This window comes from Callorhinchus milii, unplaced genomic scaffold, assembly GCF_018977255.1.
Source record: "Callorhinchus milii isolate IMCB2004 unplaced genomic scaffold, IMCB_Cmil_1.0 Scaffold343, whole genome shotgun sequence".
In the NCBI taxonomy this organism is placed as follows: Eukaryota; Metazoa; Chordata; class Chondrichthyes; order Chimaeriformes; family Callorhinchidae; genus Callorhinchus; species Callorhinchus milii.
In genome coordinates this window covers 60,103-77,100 of record NW_024705084.1, presented here as the reverse complement: position 1 = coordinate 77,100, position 16,998 = coordinate 60,103, and the positions used below count along the sequence as shown (strand labels likewise).

General features: G+C 55.5%; 4 protein-coding genes across 4 annotated transcripts; 1 reads left to right on the top strand and 3 right to left on the bottom strand.

The window, feature by feature from the left end:
• Positions 1-481: 481 nt before the first annotated feature.
• On the bottom strand, positions 482-2,977 carry LOC121852044 (U4/U6.U5 tri-snRNP-associated protein 1-like; the record flags this gene model as incomplete). The annotated part of the gene is made up of 3 exons (XM_042346150.1): positions 2,627-2,977; positions 934-991; positions 482-621 (listed from the first exon to the last, which is right to left on the bottom strand). Coding segments are annotated over exons 1-3 (490 nt in total), but the record flags the coding sequence as incomplete, so codon positions are not given.
• A 1,491-nt stretch (positions 2,978-4,468) lies between these two features.
• On the bottom strand, positions 4,469-5,878 carry LOC103173573 (N-acetyllactosaminide beta-1,3-N-acetylglucosaminyltransferase 2-like; the record flags this gene model as incomplete). The annotated part of the gene is made up of 2 exons (XM_042346149.1): positions 4,469-4,534; positions 4,988-5,878. Coding segments are annotated over 2 exons (918 nt in total), but the record flags the coding sequence as incomplete, so codon positions are not given.
• Positions 5,879-7,639: 1,761 nt separating this feature from the next.
• LOC103173065 lies at positions 7,640-12,560 on the top strand. Its single transcript, XM_042346148.1, has 7 exons — positions 7,640-7,906; positions 9,111-9,229; positions 9,673-10,527; positions 10,782-10,949; positions 11,323-11,422; positions 11,787-12,037; positions 12,255-12,560. The coding sequence occupies exons 1-7, from the start codon at positions 7,640-7,642 to the stop codon at positions 12,391-12,393; spliced, it is 1,899 nt and encodes a 632-aa protein (XP_042202082.1). The 3' UTR covers positions 12,394-12,560.
• Positions 12,561-13,623: 1,063 nt separating this feature from the next.
• drap1 (DR1-associated protein 1 (negative cofactor 2 alpha)) lies at positions 13,624-15,196 on the bottom strand (the record flags this gene model as incomplete). The annotated part of the gene is given in 4 exon segments (XM_007885731.1): positions 13,624-13,853; positions 14,307-14,386; positions 14,762-14,855; positions 15,077-15,196. Coding segments are annotated over 4 exon segments (448 nt in total), but the record flags the coding sequence as incomplete, so codon positions are not given.
• Between the last annotated feature and the right edge of the window lie 1,802 nt (positions 15,197-16,998).

Genomic DNA, 16,998 nt, shown 5'->3' with positions numbered 1-16,998 from the left:
ACAGACAGACAGACAGACAGACAGACAGACAGACAGACAGACAGACAGACAGACAGACAGACAGACAGACAGACAGACAGACAGACAGACAGACAGACAGACAGACAGACAGACAGACAGACAGACAGACAGACAGACAGACAGACAGACAGACAGACAGACAGACAGACAGACAGACAGACAGAGGGAGAAGGCAGATAGAGAGAGTGAGACACACACATACAGCGACAGGCAGACAGGGAGAGGGAGACACACACACACACACAGGGAGAAGGCAGACAGAGAGTGAGACACACACACACACAGAGGGAGAAGGCAGACAGAGACACACACAGACACAGAAAAAGAGAGACGAAGAGAAATACAGTCACCAGGAGGTTTAATGCACAGCGTGTAGTGACTGTGTGCTTTGCGGTGGTCGGGTGGAGTTTGGCTGCGTGGGGCACAGTTTGTGTGGGGGGGGGGGGCAATGTGGACGAACCACTGGACGGTTTCTGGCGGGTGTGTGTGTGTGTGTGGTGGGGGGAGGAGGTAAATACAGACCCACCTCTCGTTCCGCACTCACCTTTTTTGGTCTCGTTGACTTCCAAAGGTTTCAGGCCGAGTTTGGCTCGGAGTTTGCTGCGGGGGGGGGGGGGGAGGGGGGGGTTTGGGGGGGAAGGGGGTGGGGGAGAGAGAGAGAGAGAGAGAGAGAGAGAGACGGACGGAGCCCAGAGTTAGGAGGCTTTTATTGGTGGAAAATAGGAATAATCCTCATTCATCACGGCTTCGAGACGTCTGGGGCACACCGTAGTGACTGTGCGTTTGGGTTTCCCCCAGCAAACAGCTTCCCCACCAACCCCTCCAGACCCTCCCCGCGCCCCCCCCAAATAATTCTCTCGCCCGTTTAACCCCCCCCCCACCCCCCCAAACCGTGAAGACTTATTCACTCACTTGGTTTCTTCTACGCTGAGGGAAGCATCGCCCCCTGCGGACTTCGGCCCCGTGGGACCTTTAGGATGGAGAGAAGAGGGGTGGGGGGGGGGTGGGGGTGGGGGGGAGAAAAAGAGATATAAATACACGGACATCAGATCAACCGCAACAGCGCGGGACATTCGCACGGCGTTCGCTCAACAGAGAGACTGGGGTTTGGACCCCAGTTGCGGGGTTGGGATCAGGAGGGGCTGTGGGGGAGGGGGTGGGGGTGGGAGAGGGGGGTGGGAGGTAGGGAGGGTGGAGGGTAGAAGAGGGTCTGACCTCAAGGCTCTGTTTCTTGCGATAATAATAATAATAATAATAACAATAACAGTCCCGGCGTTTGATCAACGCTGTCGAGACGTCTCAAAGCGCTTCACGGGACACGCCGTCGAGCGTAGTGACTGTGCGCGGGTGTTTCGCGGGCGGAAACCCGGGCAGCCGACCGCGGCCGGCGACGGCCCCACAAACAGCCGGTGGTGGGGGGGGGGGTTTGGGGTTGGGAGGGGTTGAAGTGACCAAAAACTACTACTACTACTACTACTGATAATAATAATGGGATCACTTAGTTCCGCGGCTGTTTGTGGGGACGTGTAGTGTAGTGACTGTGCGCGTCTCCGCCCGCAAAACACCCGCGCACAGTCACTACGCTCGATGCCGTGTCCCGCGAAGGGCTTTGAGACGTCCCGACGACGCAATCGGGCGCCGGGTCACACCCCCCCCCACCCCCCGGGACCGTTATTATCATCGTCGTCGTCGTTAGTCATCGTTATTATGAATTATTATTATTGATTATTATTAATAGTGTTTAGTCTCCATTGTTATTATTGATTATTACCGATTATCGTTGATAACGGTATCGATTACTGTTAACATCATTGATTATTATGGATTGTTATTGTTAATAGTATCGATTATCATTAACATTATTGTTAATGGTATCGATTATTTATTAACATTATTGTGAATAGTATCGATTATTATTAACATTATTGTTAATAGTATCGATTATCATTAACATTATTGTTAATGGTATCGATTATTTATTAACATTATTGTTAATAGTATCGATTATCATTAACATTATTGTTAATGGTATCGATTATCATTAACATTATTGTTAATGGTATCGATTATTTATTAACATTATTGTTAATAGTATCGATTATCATTAACATTATTGTTAATGGTATCGATTATTTATTAACATTATTGTGAATAGTATCGATTATCATTAACATTATTGTTAATGGTATCGATTATTATTAACATTATTGTCAATAGTATTGGTTATCATTCCAGTGATCGATCATTAATCGATTAAGTATCGACTGTCGGCGTTGACGCGATCGACCGAGACAACGCTCTCCGGTTGTTATTGATCGCACTCTCTCAACAGTCGACATATATTGATCACCGATTACCAATGAGGTGTTGGGTTGGTGCGGCGCCCGCCCGCGCGGCTCGGTTTTCCCGCCCGCCCGCCCGCGCGGGTGGAGGGGCCGGTGCGACGTCAACCGCCCGCGCGCGCATGCGCGTGAGCGCGTCGCGCCCGCCCGCCCGCCTGCGCGCGCAGTGGGCGTCCATTTTTTTTTCTCACGCCCGCCCGCCCCGTTAAACCGTTCGCACGAGATTGTTTTGCGTCCCCGCACCGCCTCGCACCGCACCGCACCTTCCTCGTCCGGCCTCTCGCGCTTGAGCCTCCGCTCGGACTCGGGCCTGCGCTCTCGCTCCCGGTCCCGCTCCCGCTCCAACGGCCGCCGCCGCTGCGGCTGCTGCTGCTGCTGCTGCTGCTGGTCCCCCCGCTCCCGGGAGCGGCTCCGGCTCCTCCGCTTCCGCCGGTCGCCCCGCTCCTTGTGCTTGTGTTTCTTGTGCCGGGCCACGGCCCCACCGCCGCCGCCACCACCGCCGCCGCCATCGTCCACGGCCCGTTCCCGCTCCTTGTGCTTCTTGGAGGATCCCATCAAAACAACATGGCGGCCGCCAAGACAGTTCACTTCCGGTTGTCGCCCACTTCCGTCCGACCGCCCCACTTCCGCTGCCTCTTAAAGCGAGCTTGTCCCCCCCCCTTTCGCGTCCACGACCCAATATTGCTCCTCCTGAGATTTGCGCCACACGAGTTCTCACAGTCACCTCTATTGTTATGGCAAATGGTATCGGAATGATATTAATAATAATAAAAAAAATAATAATATAATAATATAAATAATGGTTGTCATGATTTATACAATTGCAACAATGACACAATTGTCACAAAATAATAATAATGATATAATAGTGATCATTTAATAATAATATAATAGTAATGATCATTTATTAATAATATAATACTAATGATCATTTAATAATAATATCATAGTAATCATTTAATAATAATATAGTAATGATCATTTATTAATAATATAGTAATATAGAATAATGATTTAATAGTAATAATCATTTAATAATGATATAATAGTAATACTTATAGTATAGTAATAGTAATACGTATAATAATGATATAATAGTAATAACCATGTAATAATAAAGATATATAGTAATAATACATAATTATAATAATCAATGAATAATTATACAATTATAATGATAACATAACAATTGTGATACTTCTATAATAGTAATAATACACAATAATTACTATAATTCAAATAGCAAATAGAACGATAACGAATGTATTATTTTTATTATTGTTAGATTAAATCAAAAAAATTGTGTGTTACTTAAAAAGTCACAGTGTATAGTACATAACGTGTAATCATAGTAATCCTCGCCTTCGATTACAGAGCCTTGTCACGTCTTCGAGACATCTCAAAGCGCTTCACAGGAAGTGTAGTGACTGTGTATTTTGTGGGCGAAACGCGGCAGCCAATTGCGCACAGCGACCACCCAAAAACAGCCGTGGGTTGAGTGACCACATTATTATTTTTTGAAGGGATTATTCTCTCTTCGACCGTGCCTTCAGCTCCCCTCTCGACTCTCTACCCCCTCCTCGCTCCCTCCCTTCCCTTCCCTCCCCTCACCCTGACCATTTCCCCCCCCAATGCTCGGGTCCCGACCCAACTGTCCAGCGCCTCGGGACGTCCTCCCGACGTGAACCCGGGTCCTCTGGTTTTGCGAGGATCGGACTCTGACTGCAGTTGGAACTTCAGAACAAATAAGTTGTCAAATCTCGAGAATGGAATTTTTTATTGCAGAGAAATTCTCATCGATCAAGAAAGAACTTTCGATGGAGAAGCTGCAGAGAAACTATTTGCTCTGGTGGGTGGAGGTGGAAAAATCAGAACAAAGGGGTGGTGGGGGGGGGTGGGGGGCATCATCTGAAAATCAGAGCCAGGAGTGAAATCGGGGGCAGAAATCCCCCCAAAGGGGAATCTGGAACTCTCTCCCTCCCCCAAAAGGCTGTGGATTATGACTGGATCCCTTCACGTTGTCCAGACTGAGGTGGACCAGTCAAGGGTATCAAGGGATATGGGGCAAAGGCGGGTAATTGGAGTTGAGGTACAGATCAGCCAACTAGTAGAGTGATGGAACAGGCTCGAGGGGCTGAATGGCCTCATCCTATTCTCGTGTTCCTTTGTGCCTAGAGAGAGAGAGAGAAAGAAACTGAGTTAGAGAGGGAGAGGGAGTGAGTGAGTGAGAGCCTGAGAAAGAGAGGCAGAAAGTTGAGGTACAGATCAACTGAGATCTAGTAGAATGGCGGAACAGGCTCAAGGGGTTGAATGGCCTCCTCCTGTTCCTAGAGAGAGAGAGTGAGTGAGAGAGAGAGAGAGAGAGAGAGACTGAGAGAAAGAGAGAGAGACCGAGAGTGAGTGAGGGAGGGAGCGAGAGAATGAGTGAGCGAGTGAATGAGAGAGTGAGAGAAAGAGTGACTGAGAGAGTGAGTGAGAGCCACACAGAGAGAGAGTCGGGGTACAGATCAGCCATGATCTTAACAGAACAGCCGGAACAGGCTCGAGGTGGGCGGGGGGGGGGGGCGGTGGGGGTTGAGGGGGGGGGGGCTGATTGGCCTCCTCCTGCTCCTGTGATCCCCCACCTTCGGCGGGGGGCAGGTACGGTTGTGTTGACGGATGGAGATCCAGAGGCGGATCATCTCGTGGGGGGTGCGTCTGTGAACCACAAGCAGCTGCCGGTAAGTGCACACGTCCCACTTGTTGCGCTCGGCAATCCCGAAACTCCGGAAGCCCTCGTGCCTTTGGGGGGCGACCCCCAGGCGGGAGAGGCACATCCCCACGTAGACGTCGTCGATGGGGAAGAGGGGGACCTGAGCCGAGACCCAGAGGAGCCTCCTCGCCAGGTCCGCGGAGAACAGAACCCCGGCACCCCCGGCGTAAGGCGGGTAGCTCCCGGCGTAGAACGCCCGAGGGATGTAGTACTTCTGCCGGAGGTCACGGGAGGGCAGGGCGTCCAAGATGGTGTCCCCGACGAACAGGTTCCTCCTCTGCCTCCGGCCCAAGCCCAGCACGTAGTCGAGCATCCGGTCGGTGTTGACGAAGACGTCGTCGTCCCCCTTGAAGATGTAGCGAGGGCCGGGGCAGCGCTCCGCCAGCCAGCGCTGGAACAGTATCTCCTTGAGGGTCAGGTTGAAGAACGTGTCTCGGAAGCCCCACTGCAACAGGTCCCCGAACTCCCTTTGCTCCACCGCCAGGAGCCGAGACAAGTCGGGGTAGTGGTCGGCCTTGCCTTGCTCCCCCAGGAGAAACACCCGCCCCAACGTCACGTCCCCCGTTTTTCGCAGCCCCCCCCAGGACTGGCGGATGGCCTGGCGGTTCTCGAAGTGCGGGGGCCGGGACTTGATGACCAGGAGGAGGGAGGGACGGTGCCGGCAAGATTCGGAGGGTTCCATGAGGACCGGGAAAGCCCGGCACCTCCGGTAAAGCAGGAAGTCCCTCATCTGCTGCGGGAACGAGCAGAAGCCGACCACGTTTTGGGCCACGGACGGATCTCCCCGGCAGCTGCTCGCTCGCTCCCCGGTTCCCTCCGGCCTCCTCTCCCCCTCCCGCTCCATTTGCCGCTGCTCCACGTTCCAGAAGGCGTTAGCCTGGCACTCGTCCCCCAGCGACTCTGTCCGGTGCCAACCCCAACGGATCACCAACAGCAACAAGATGCCCCCTAAGAGCACACAAGTCTTTCGCAATCCACATGACAGCTTCATGTCTGTCCCCTAGGGGAGGGGAAGAAGGGGGGGAGAAGGAAAGGGGAACAAGAGATATAATAACCCTTGCGTTCGTCTCGGTCGCACCCGTTTCGCCCGCAAAACGTACAGTCACTACCCTTCGCAGCGTAGTCCCGTGAGGCGCTTTGAGAGGCCTCGCGGCATCCGACCAGGCGCTGGGTTCGAACGCGAGGACTACCAGCGCTGCTTATCACGTCGTTGGCGGCGGAGGGGGTGGTGGCTGGGGGGGGGGGGGCGGCGGGTTAACGCTGTGTAGTGACTGTGTGTTTTGCGGGGCAGGAACGCGGCGGCCGATTGCGCCCGGCGACGTCCCCGCGAACAGCCCCACGAAACGGCCAGGATCCTGAGAGAGAGAGAGAGAGGGGTGGAGGGAGGGGGAGAAAGAGAGAGAGAGAGAGAGAGAGCGGTGGGGGGAAGAGAGAGAGAGAAAAACTCCCTTCTTTCCCCCCCACACCCACCCACCCCCCCCCGACAGCGCCACGAGAAATCCTGGGGGAGTGTGGACGGTTTAATGTCCCATCCGAAGGACGGAGTCTCCGACAACGAGTCAGTCGCTTTTTCTCTCTCTCTCTCTCACTCTCTTTCTCACTCTCACTCTCTCCTGCCCCCCCCCCCACCCCCCAGCGCTGCGCCGGAGAGTGAGCCGAGACCCCGCGCGCCCGGAGTCAGTCGACGCCGTCTCCCCGCTCTTCACCTTCGACGACGCACAAAATCCCTCCTCTTTCGACGCATTCAGGGGGTCAAGTTCGGTGGGACCATAACTAACTGCCCCCTTTCACCGCTCGCGGGAACGTCATCACTCCTGGTGTCCCGGTGGAGGAACTGCACACGAGCCCCAATCCCACCCCTTAATAAAATTATTAATAATAATAATAATAATCCTGGCGTTTGTACCCCCAGCGCTTCACGGGACCGCTCTTATCGAGCGTGGCGGCCGTTGCGTGCTGGGCGGGCACAGTCTCCCCCCCACCCCCGTTCCCCGCGCGCGCACGCGAACAGTCGTGGACTGAAGTGACTGAATTTACTGTTATCATTCTAATTGATCATAGAATCGCAGAAAATCTTACAGCACAGGAGGAGGCCATTCGGCTCATCAAACCCATGCCAGACCTTTGATAGAGCTACCGACCAGTCCCCACTCCCCCCACTCTTACCCCATAATCCTCGCAAATTTCCCCCTAATGCTTGCAAGTATGCCCATATCCCACAAAACACAGTTACTACACTTCACAGTGTATCCCTCGAAGCGCTTTTGAGACGTCTCGAAGACCTGATAGGGCGCTGGTTCAAATGCAAGGATTATTCTTATCGGCATCTTCAAAAATGTGCCCCCATCCCCTTGCAAAAGGATATAAACACATATATATATGTGTGTGTATGTGTGTGTGTGTTTAGCTAAAAATAAGAGTAATCGAAACATTTTGGGGGGTCAATTAGGCCGACAGGAATGGGAAACCGGGGCGCCTTTAAGAGCAGTGCACCTTTAAAGGGGCGGAGCCTGAAATGGACACAATGGGAACGGGGGATCCCGGCGGTTGCCTGGCGACGGGAGGACGCCGCGCATGCGCACCAGACGGCGCCCCGCCCCCCCCCATCACCACCACCACCTCTCTTCCCACTCCGCTGACCATGTGGTCGCCCCACAGACGGTCTGTGTTCAGGAACCAATGCGTGATGGCCTACACGCGGCCCGCGGGCCGCCTTCCAACTCGCCCACAGGCCGCCCCGCACCAGGACATGATGTCCTACCTCCAGTCTCTCTTTGCGGCGGGGATCGAGGTCGGCCGATGCCCCCATTATTCTGATAACCCTTAAGAGCGGTCCTTGGATGACCCTGTAGCTCAGGGGGTTAGACCCCTCCCCTCGCACCCCACCCCACAGCCCCTGTAGCTCAGGGGGTTAGACCCCTCCCCTCGCCCCCCACCCACCAGCCCCTGTAGCTCAGGGGGTTAGACCCCTCCTCGCCCCCCACCCCACAGCCCCTGTAGCTCAGGGGGTTAGACCCCTCCCCCTCGCACCCCCACAGCCCCTGTAGCTCAGGGGGTTAGACCCCTCCCCTCGCACCCCACAGCCCCTGTAGCTCAGGGGGTTAGACCCCTCCCCTCGCACCCCACAGCCCCTGTAGCTCAGGGAGCCACAGCCCCTGTAGCTCAGGGGGTTAGACCCCTCGCCCCCCACCCCACAGCCCCTGTAGCTCAGGGGTTAGACCCCTCGCCCCCCACCCCACAGCCCCTGTAGCTCAGGGGGTTAGACCCCTCCCCTCGCACCCCACAGCCCCTGTAGCTCAGGGGTTAGACCCCTCGCCTCGCACCCCACAGTTCCTGTAGCTCAGGGGTTAGACCCCTCACCTCGCGAGCCAGAGGGACCCGGGTTCGATTCCCGGGTGGGTCAGGTTAGGCCGAAACCTTGGGCAATTTTCCTTACCCCCCACACCCCCACAGACATAGACACATACACACACACACTCCTCTGTTCACCAGCAGTAAGTAGGAACCCGCTTAAATTAGTGGATTGGCGGATCACTTTCCAGGGGTAATAATCCCTCCTCCCCCCCCCACCCCCCCAAAAAAACCATAATAAAATGGTCGCTCAATCCGCGACTACACTTTACAGTGTATCCTGTGAAGCGCTTTGAGACGTCTCGAAGACGTGACGAGGCGCCGGGTCAGATGGGAGGACTGTTGTTATCGCGCGCGGCGCCTTGCCACGTCGCCGAGACGTCTCAAAGCGCTTCGCAGGATGCGCCGGGAAGCGTAGCGACTGTGTGCCTCGCGTGGGCCGAAGCGCGGCAGCCAATTGCGCCCAGCGACGTCCCCCCCTACAAATAGGGGTGGGTTGAAGGGACCAAATGATTAGGATTTTTGAAATCCCCCCCCCCCACAAACTCGGGTGCAAATCCCCGACTGTCCAGCGCCTTGGGATGTCCTCCCGAAGGGAAAGGCTCCGTGTAAATGTCGTGCGTTGTTGTTGTTGTTGTTGTTAGTCTCCAGGTGAGGAAGACGAGGAGAAGAAGTGTAGCCATGTGGAGCCTATGTCCGAATCCCCAATCAGAGACACTCTTCCTGCAGAGGCTACGGCAGACGTGGAGAGCTCCCGCCTGAAGTACGTAACAACAACAACAACAACAACAGCGCCCCTCGAGCAGGGTAGCGCTTGACAGTGGCTGAGCACGACACCAAGCTGGGGGTGTGGGGGGGGGGGGAGGAGGGCCGAGGCGTAGAGGGAGCTTTACTGTGTCTCTAACCCTGACCCCGGGGAAGTGTGGACGGACGGACGAACAGTGTAGAGAGCGCTTTACTCTCGTTTGTGGGACGTCCGCAAACCACACAGTCACTCCGCTTTGCACCGCGTCCCGTGAAGCGCTTTGAGACGTCTCGAAGACGCGATCAGGCGCTGTATCAAATGCAAAGATTATTATTACTGTATCAAAAGCCCTAATAATTTTCAACGAACGGCTCCATTAAATCTCCCCCCCCCACCACCCCGACCTTCTCTCGCTCTAAGGAGAATAATCCCAGGAATTATCTCTCTTTTTTTTTGGAAAGAGCAGAGAAAGAAGCTTGTGAGGTCTACCCTGACTTGAAGATTGAATGCCTGGAGATCGAGGGAGAGGAGACGACGTTAGGAAAAGCGGTGGAGGCTGCCGTAGATGGAAAGAGTTTGGATGGCGCGAGTCAATCTCCTCTGCACTGGATGTGGAAAGGTTTCTCTGTGGATCGCTATGCCCCTCGGGCAGACCCGGGCTCCAAAGACAGAGCGATGGACGGTCAAGGGAAGGATTTCTCCTCCGTCGAGGGCTTTGATAAGGAAGGGGTAGAGGGGACGAGGCCTGAGGATGGGACGGTCAAAGGAGACGGCGAGCAGGAAGCAAAGAGGAAACAGACGGGGAAAGGCTTGAGCCAAGGCCTTGAAACAAGTCCAGGTCGGTCTCCTGTCCCCCGCTTTGCCTCCCTCCCTGCCTCCAGGAAGCGATCGCCAGACAAGGAGACGGTGGGGTCCGTCCCCCCGGGGCAGAGGAAGGAGGGTTGGTGTTTGGAGGAGTTCAGAGCGAAGCACACGGACCCCCAGGCCTTGCCCAAGGCAGATGGCGACCCAGGTTTGAGGCTCGAGGAGCGACGCAAGCATTTAACGGCGCGAGTCGGCGCGGGCAAGACGGGCGAGAAGGAGAGACCGACGCAGGGGAGAGCGAAGAAGGAATCGGACTTCGAGACGCAACCCAGGCGGTTTCTGAAGCAGCTGCGGGGAAAAGAGGGGCCCGAAGCCAGCTCCCAGGAGCCCCCGAGCTCGTACCCTACCGGGGAGGCCACAAAGACAAGCCCCAGGTCCCGATTGAGACCTGCTCCCAGCGTTGGCATCGGGAAGATCACCAAACTGGTGGAGCTGAGGCAAGAGTTTTTGCGGTAAGTCAGGAGACTGCGTCCGGTCAAAAATAATAATTTGGTCACTCAACCCACGACTGTTTCTGGGGCCGCCGCTGTGCGCGATTGTCTGCTGCGTTTCGCCCGCGAAACACGCAGTCACTACGCTTTACAGTACAACCCGGGGGGAGCGCTTTTGAGACGTCTCGGCGAGGTGATTAGACGCTGGGTCAAATGCAAGGATTATTATTACTATTATTATTATTATTATTATTATTATTTGAACTCCTCCACAGGAAAAACCTGGAGGAGACGGAGAGAAAGAAACAGGAGGAGAGAGAGAGAGCGAAGAAGGAGCAGGTGAAGAGGCGAAAGTTGCAGAGGGAGATCGCGGCTCGAATTGCGTTCTCCGAGACGCAGAAAAACAAGAAGAACAGAGCTAAAACCCAGCTGCAGATCTTCAGGTCGGTAACAAGAGACGTCAGGTGAATGCGGTCCCACGGGTGTTTGCCCGCAAAACACACAGTCACTACACTACGACAGCGTGTCCCGTGAAGCGCTTTGAGGCGTCTCGAAGACGTGAGGGCTTCGGCTGCGGGGATTAACAGGAGCTGGGAAGGGGGAGTGGGGGGGAGAGGGGGGGGAGGATTCCCTTCCAGGTCCTGCCCACGAGCCAGGCCGTCAGCAGGGAGTGTGCGCCCTGGAACACTGCGGCCCCTCCTGGAGACCCTCACCGAGGGCCGGTTCGGCTCCGAGGAGACCCCGAAGAGGGTTGGGGCTCTGGACGCGGGGCAGGAACACGTGTGTGCAGAGAGCGTGTTTCTTGTATGTTCCCAGGAAGCGGGACCGCGAGCAGGCGGCGCAGTATCGAGCGGAGCTGAAGGAGATGAAAGCACGCGTCTCCAAATATCCATTCCTCTTCGAGAAAGTAGCCCAGGTGCGAACGCAGACGGGTGGGGGGAAGGGGGGAGGGTGGGGGGGGTGGGAGCCCCTCAATCCAGCCCCGTCTCAAGCTCAGGGGTTAGACCCCCTCGCCTCGCAAGCCGGAGGACCCGGGTTCGATTCCCGGGCGGGTCAGGTCAGGCAAAACCTCAGGCAAGTTTCCTTACTCCTCCCCCCCCCACCCACCCACCCACCCACCCACACACACACACACGTCTGTGTGACCTCCTAACCCCCTACACCCCCACCCCCCCACTTCTTTGCCTCCCGAAAGCCCCACTGTGTCAACGTAATGCGTTGGTTATGTTGTGGTGTGGTCGGCCTCTCGTCTGAATGTCTCTCTTGTGCGTCTGGACCAGAGAGACGCCCAGGTCAACGCCACTCGAATCTTCACCAATCTCCTCAAAGGCTTGAACCTGGACGTAGAGTTGGTGACCAGGTTGGCTCAGTCGGAGCCCGGAGACCCAGGCTCTCAGGTGATCGACCTCGAGTGGGACGCCGGCGACCAGGAGCCGAGGAAGGAAGATCCCGGCGAGGAGCAGAGGCGGAAGGAAGAGATCGCAGAGGAACAGATTGGGATCCAAGCCGCTGGAAGTCGAGACGCTCAACGGTGAGAGTGAGCAAGCGCGCTCCACGGCTGTTTGCGGGGACGTGGCCGGGCGCAATCAGCCGCCGCGTCTGGCCCACGCCACACACAGTCGCTACGCTCGACGGTGCATCCCGTGAGGAGGTTTGAGGCGTCTCGAAGATGCGATAAGGCGCTGGGTCAAACCCCGGGGATGATTATGATCTGGTTAAAGTCTTTTTGTTTTGTTGCTGTCCCACAGGACGGATCTCGGTCTCGTCGGGCCGGCCCTCGAACCGAGAAGCAGCTGGCGTGAGGAAGGCCCTCCGCTGCCTCCTGCCACGTGTGTGTTCGAGTCCGCAAACGACGGCGCGGACACGGTCTGCCGAATCAGCTTCTAATTCACCCGACGCAAGTCTTCCTTTTAACAGTAAAACCTATTTCATTTTTATACGGACGTCGTCGCATGTTAAAAGATTCTGTGGAGCCCTGGAGCTTAGTCGTGCGAGCGAGTGAGAGCACCCGGGCGGGACAGGGCGAAACCTTAGTTTCCTTACTCCCCACACACATACACACACGCACGCACACGCCTGTGTTTACCAGCAGTCAGTAGGAACCCGCTTGTTAGTCGACTGTCGGATGGCTTTCCGGAGGCAATAAGCCCTTCGCGTAGAAAAAAAAATGTGGTCACTCAACCCACGGCTGTTTGTGGGGACGTCGCTGGGCTGCGAACCGGCTGCCGCGTTTCGCCCGCAAAACACACAGTCACTACACTTCGAGACGTCTCGAAGGCGTGATCGAACGCGAGGGTAATCGTGATAAGACTCTGCAGGAACACAGACGGTGGAATCAAACACGTTCAAGTTTATATTTATATATATGTACACAGACACACACTCACAGACACACACCACATGCCTCGCTTGCAGGTTTAACAGGAGCTGAGTTGGGGGGGGCGGCGGGGGGGGGGGGGGATTCCCTGCCCCCGCCATGACTGGTTGGCCCTGGAATCCTGCGGCCTCTCCCGGCTCGGGAACCGGGACTAGAGACCGTCACAGAGGGCTGGCTCCATTCTGACATTCCCGTTGCCAAACATGACAACCGTGGGGTCAGTTCAGCTCTGAGGACATCCCACTTACCCGCGCCCCCCCCCCCATCCCTCCCCCGAGAGAGAGAGAGAGAGAGAGAGAGCGAGGGAGGGAGGAGGGTGGGGGGGAGGTGAGGAGAAAGAGATAAACAGGAAGGATTTTCTTAAAGGATTCAGACGAGGGCAGTAGAGAAAGAAAATTACATCAACAGCTTTTCTGCCTCCATCGCCCCTCCCTTCACACTCTCTCTCTCTCTCTCTCCCAAACACATACTCAGTCACTCACACTCGGAAACTCATGCACACGCGCACACTCCCTTTCTCTCAGACGCCCTCACCCGCTCACTCACACTCACAAACACTCTCTCTGAAACACAAACTCTTAACACACTCATCCGCCCCAACACGCACACACACACACACCCTCTTGAACTTACACGCATGCAGACACTCTGAAACACACACACACGCTCTCTCTCTCACTCTCACGCGCACTCACACACCCACACATAAACCCCCCCCCATTCTCCCCCCACCCCCACCCGCCATGGTCCTCCACCACCAACAACACAAACGAATAAGAAAAGAGAAAGATGGGAGACAAGACGTCTTAAAAGCAGCTATGAATCGTAATCATCCTCCTCGTCCTCACCTGCCCCCCTGGCCATGGGCTCGGGGACTGGTGTGTTGACTGGCATTGCGGGCAGCGAGGAGACGGGCACAGCCATGGCTGGCAGGGGCACTGTCAAGCGCAGGCACGCCTCTTCCGAGGAGCTGCGGAGAAGACAAAAAAAAAAATATTGTTTCAAACGTAACGATGGTAATTTGGTCACTCGACCCACGACCGTTTGCGGGGACACTGCGATCGGCTGCCGTGTTTCGTCCGCAGTCACTACACTTTACAGCGTATCCTGCGAAGCGCTTTGAGACGTCTCGACTCCAACAACAGTAAATGACACTGGGAGGACATCCCAAGGCGCTGGACAGTCAGGGTTTATTTTTGGGGTGGGGGGAGCCCGAGCTGGGGGTTGGGGGTAGAGGGCAGGGAGGGTTGGAGTAGGAGGGTGACCGGTTGGTCGAGGAGAGGGGGGACCTTGAGAGGGGCCTTGAAGGAGGCGAGGGAGGGAGGGAGGGAGAGGGTGAGGCGGAGGGACTGTGGGATGGAGTTCCAGAGGCGCTGTGTCAACTGCAGAGATGATGATGACGACGACGATGATGAAGACTGACCTCTGAATGTGATCTGTTGGTTTGTCCACACTCGATCGAGATCCATCCTCTTCCTCAGTCTCACTGTCTTCAGAGTCCTCCTGTAGAGAAGAGGTGAGTCTCCCACTGGGTCAACTAAAACTCACTCACTCTCTACCCAACTCTCTCTCCCCTGACCGGTGTGGAGTGCTTGAGTGACTTTGCCATGGCTAATGGCAGTGTGTGCGAGGGTTTGTATGTTCACACACACACGTATGCAGACACACATGTGCTCACACCCGGACATATGCACGCGTTCACCCATAGAAACACACTTGAGAAGCGCACACACACTATCACACTCATCCACTCACACACACGCACAGACATCCACACGGACAGACATACACACACAACCCTCTCACACATGCAACCACACACTCACCCCCCCCACCCCACACACACCCTCAGAGCTGTCTCCCTGTAAACCCACTCACCTCCTGCTCAGACTCCGTGCTCGACTGCTTCTTGTCCTTGGCTTTGCCGCTCACTCCCCCGTTTGTCCTGCGCCCGGACCCGGGTTTACGCCCCCTGCGGACGGCAAACATACAGCGTGAAGTCACCCAGCACCACAGAGAGGCTGACACACACACACTCACATCTACGCACACACACACTCACTCAAACACATATTCAAATTCGCACACACACACTCTCTCACTCACACACACACACTCTCAAGGTTTGAGGGGAGGGAGGGGGGTCTTGGGAGGGAGGGAGGGAGGAGGGGTTTTAGGGGAGGGGTGTCTCACCGCCGGGGAAGCTTGTCATTGTCTGTGTGATTCTCCTCCACGTCGGCCTGCATGTCGGGTACCGCAGCCACCAGGTCCTTCAGGAAATCAAACTGTTGCTCCAGCTCGATACACTGCTTCCTGTCTCACACACACACACACACAGCGTTACTATTTATACACACACACACTAAGCACAAACACACACACACACAGGGTTAGTGTATATATATATACACACACAAACAGCATTACTGTTTATACACACACAGAGGGTTAGTATATATATATATACACACACACACACACACAGTGTTACTCTCTGTCACTATCTGTCTCTCTCATATCACTGCTTCCTTACAACACACACACACACAGTGTGTTACTCTCGGTCACTGTCTTCCCTCAGTCTCTCCCACTCTCTCTCTCTCACTCTGTGTCTCAAAAGGGAATTGGATATATACTTGAAAAGGAACTATGGGGTAATTAGCAGGGGAGCGAGTGGGATTAGTTGGGGTTAAGAGTGGGTGAGTGGCACGAGTTGCTCTTTCAAAGAGCCGGTGGGCCGAATGGCCTTCTTCTGTGATAAAAGGCACCCAGCGCAGGGATTTGAACCCACAACTTTCTGACTCGGGAGGCGAGAGCGCGAGCAAGTTAAGTGAGTTGGAACAGGAAGCGAAACGGGGTGACTGAGAGGAGTAACAACAGCAACGTGCATTTACAAGGTCTTCAGGCGTGGCCTGAAGATGGGGAAGAAGGGGGCAAGGCGGAGGGAGGGAATGAGGAAGACTGTTCCAGAATTTCGGGGCGCAGTGGCTGAAACAACAACAACAACAACAACAAGATTCCATTTATAGAGCGCCTTTCACGTCAGGAGGACGTCCCAAGGCGCTGCACAGTTGGGTCATGACCCGAGCAGGGGGGAAATGGTCAGGGTGAGGGGAGGGAAGGGAGGGAGAGAGGAGGGGGGAAATGGTCAGGGTGAGGGGAGGGAAGGGAGGGAGCGAGGAGGGAGAAGAGAGTCGAGAGGGGAGCTGAAGGCACGGTCAAAGAGAAAGGTTTTGAGACCGGCCTTGAAGGAGGAAAGGGAGGAAGCAAGGCGAAGGCACTGGGGGATGGAGTTCCAGAGCCTCGGGGCTGAGAGGCTGAAGGCCCGACCACCGATAGTAGGGCGGTTGGGGCGGGGGACGTGGAGCAGACCGGAGCCAGAGGAACGGAGGTTACGGGCAGGTAGGTAGGGGGATAGTAGGTTGGAGAGGTAGGAGGGAGCAAGGCCGTGAATGGCCTTGTAGGTGAGGATGAGGATCTTGAAATCAATCCTCTGGGGGATGGGGAGCCAGTGGAGGCGAGCGAGGGTGGGAGTGATGTGGTCCCGAAGCCTGGTGCGGGACAGTACACGAGCTGCAGAGTTCTGAATGACCTGCAGCTTGTGGAAGGAGGTGCCGGGAAGGCCGGCGAGGAGAGAGTTCCCATAGTCCAGCCTTGAGGTGACAAAGGCGTGAACCAGGGTTTCAGCAGCGTGAGGGGTGAGGTAGTGCCGTAATCTGGCGATATTCCGGAGGTGATGGAAGGCGGTGCCAGTTGTGGTGCGGATGTGAGGGAGAAAGGACAGCTCAGGGTCGAACAAAACGCCGAGGTTCCTGACTGGCTTTGAGAGGTGGAGAGTGCAGCCTTGGATGCTGATGGTGTCAGCGCCTGAGGTGCGGAGGCGCTGACGTGAGCCAATCAGGAGGGCCTCGGTTTTTCGCACGTTGAGCTGAAGAAAGTTGTCTCTCGTCCAGGACTCGATGTCGGACAGGCAGCTGTCAGGACATCGGTGGTCGTGGAGTTGAGAGTAGAGGAGGAAAGGTAGAGTTGGGTGTCATCCGCATACATGTGGAAGTTAACCCCATGTTTGCGGATGATGTCACCAAGGATGATGTCACCCTGAAAGCGAGGCGAGG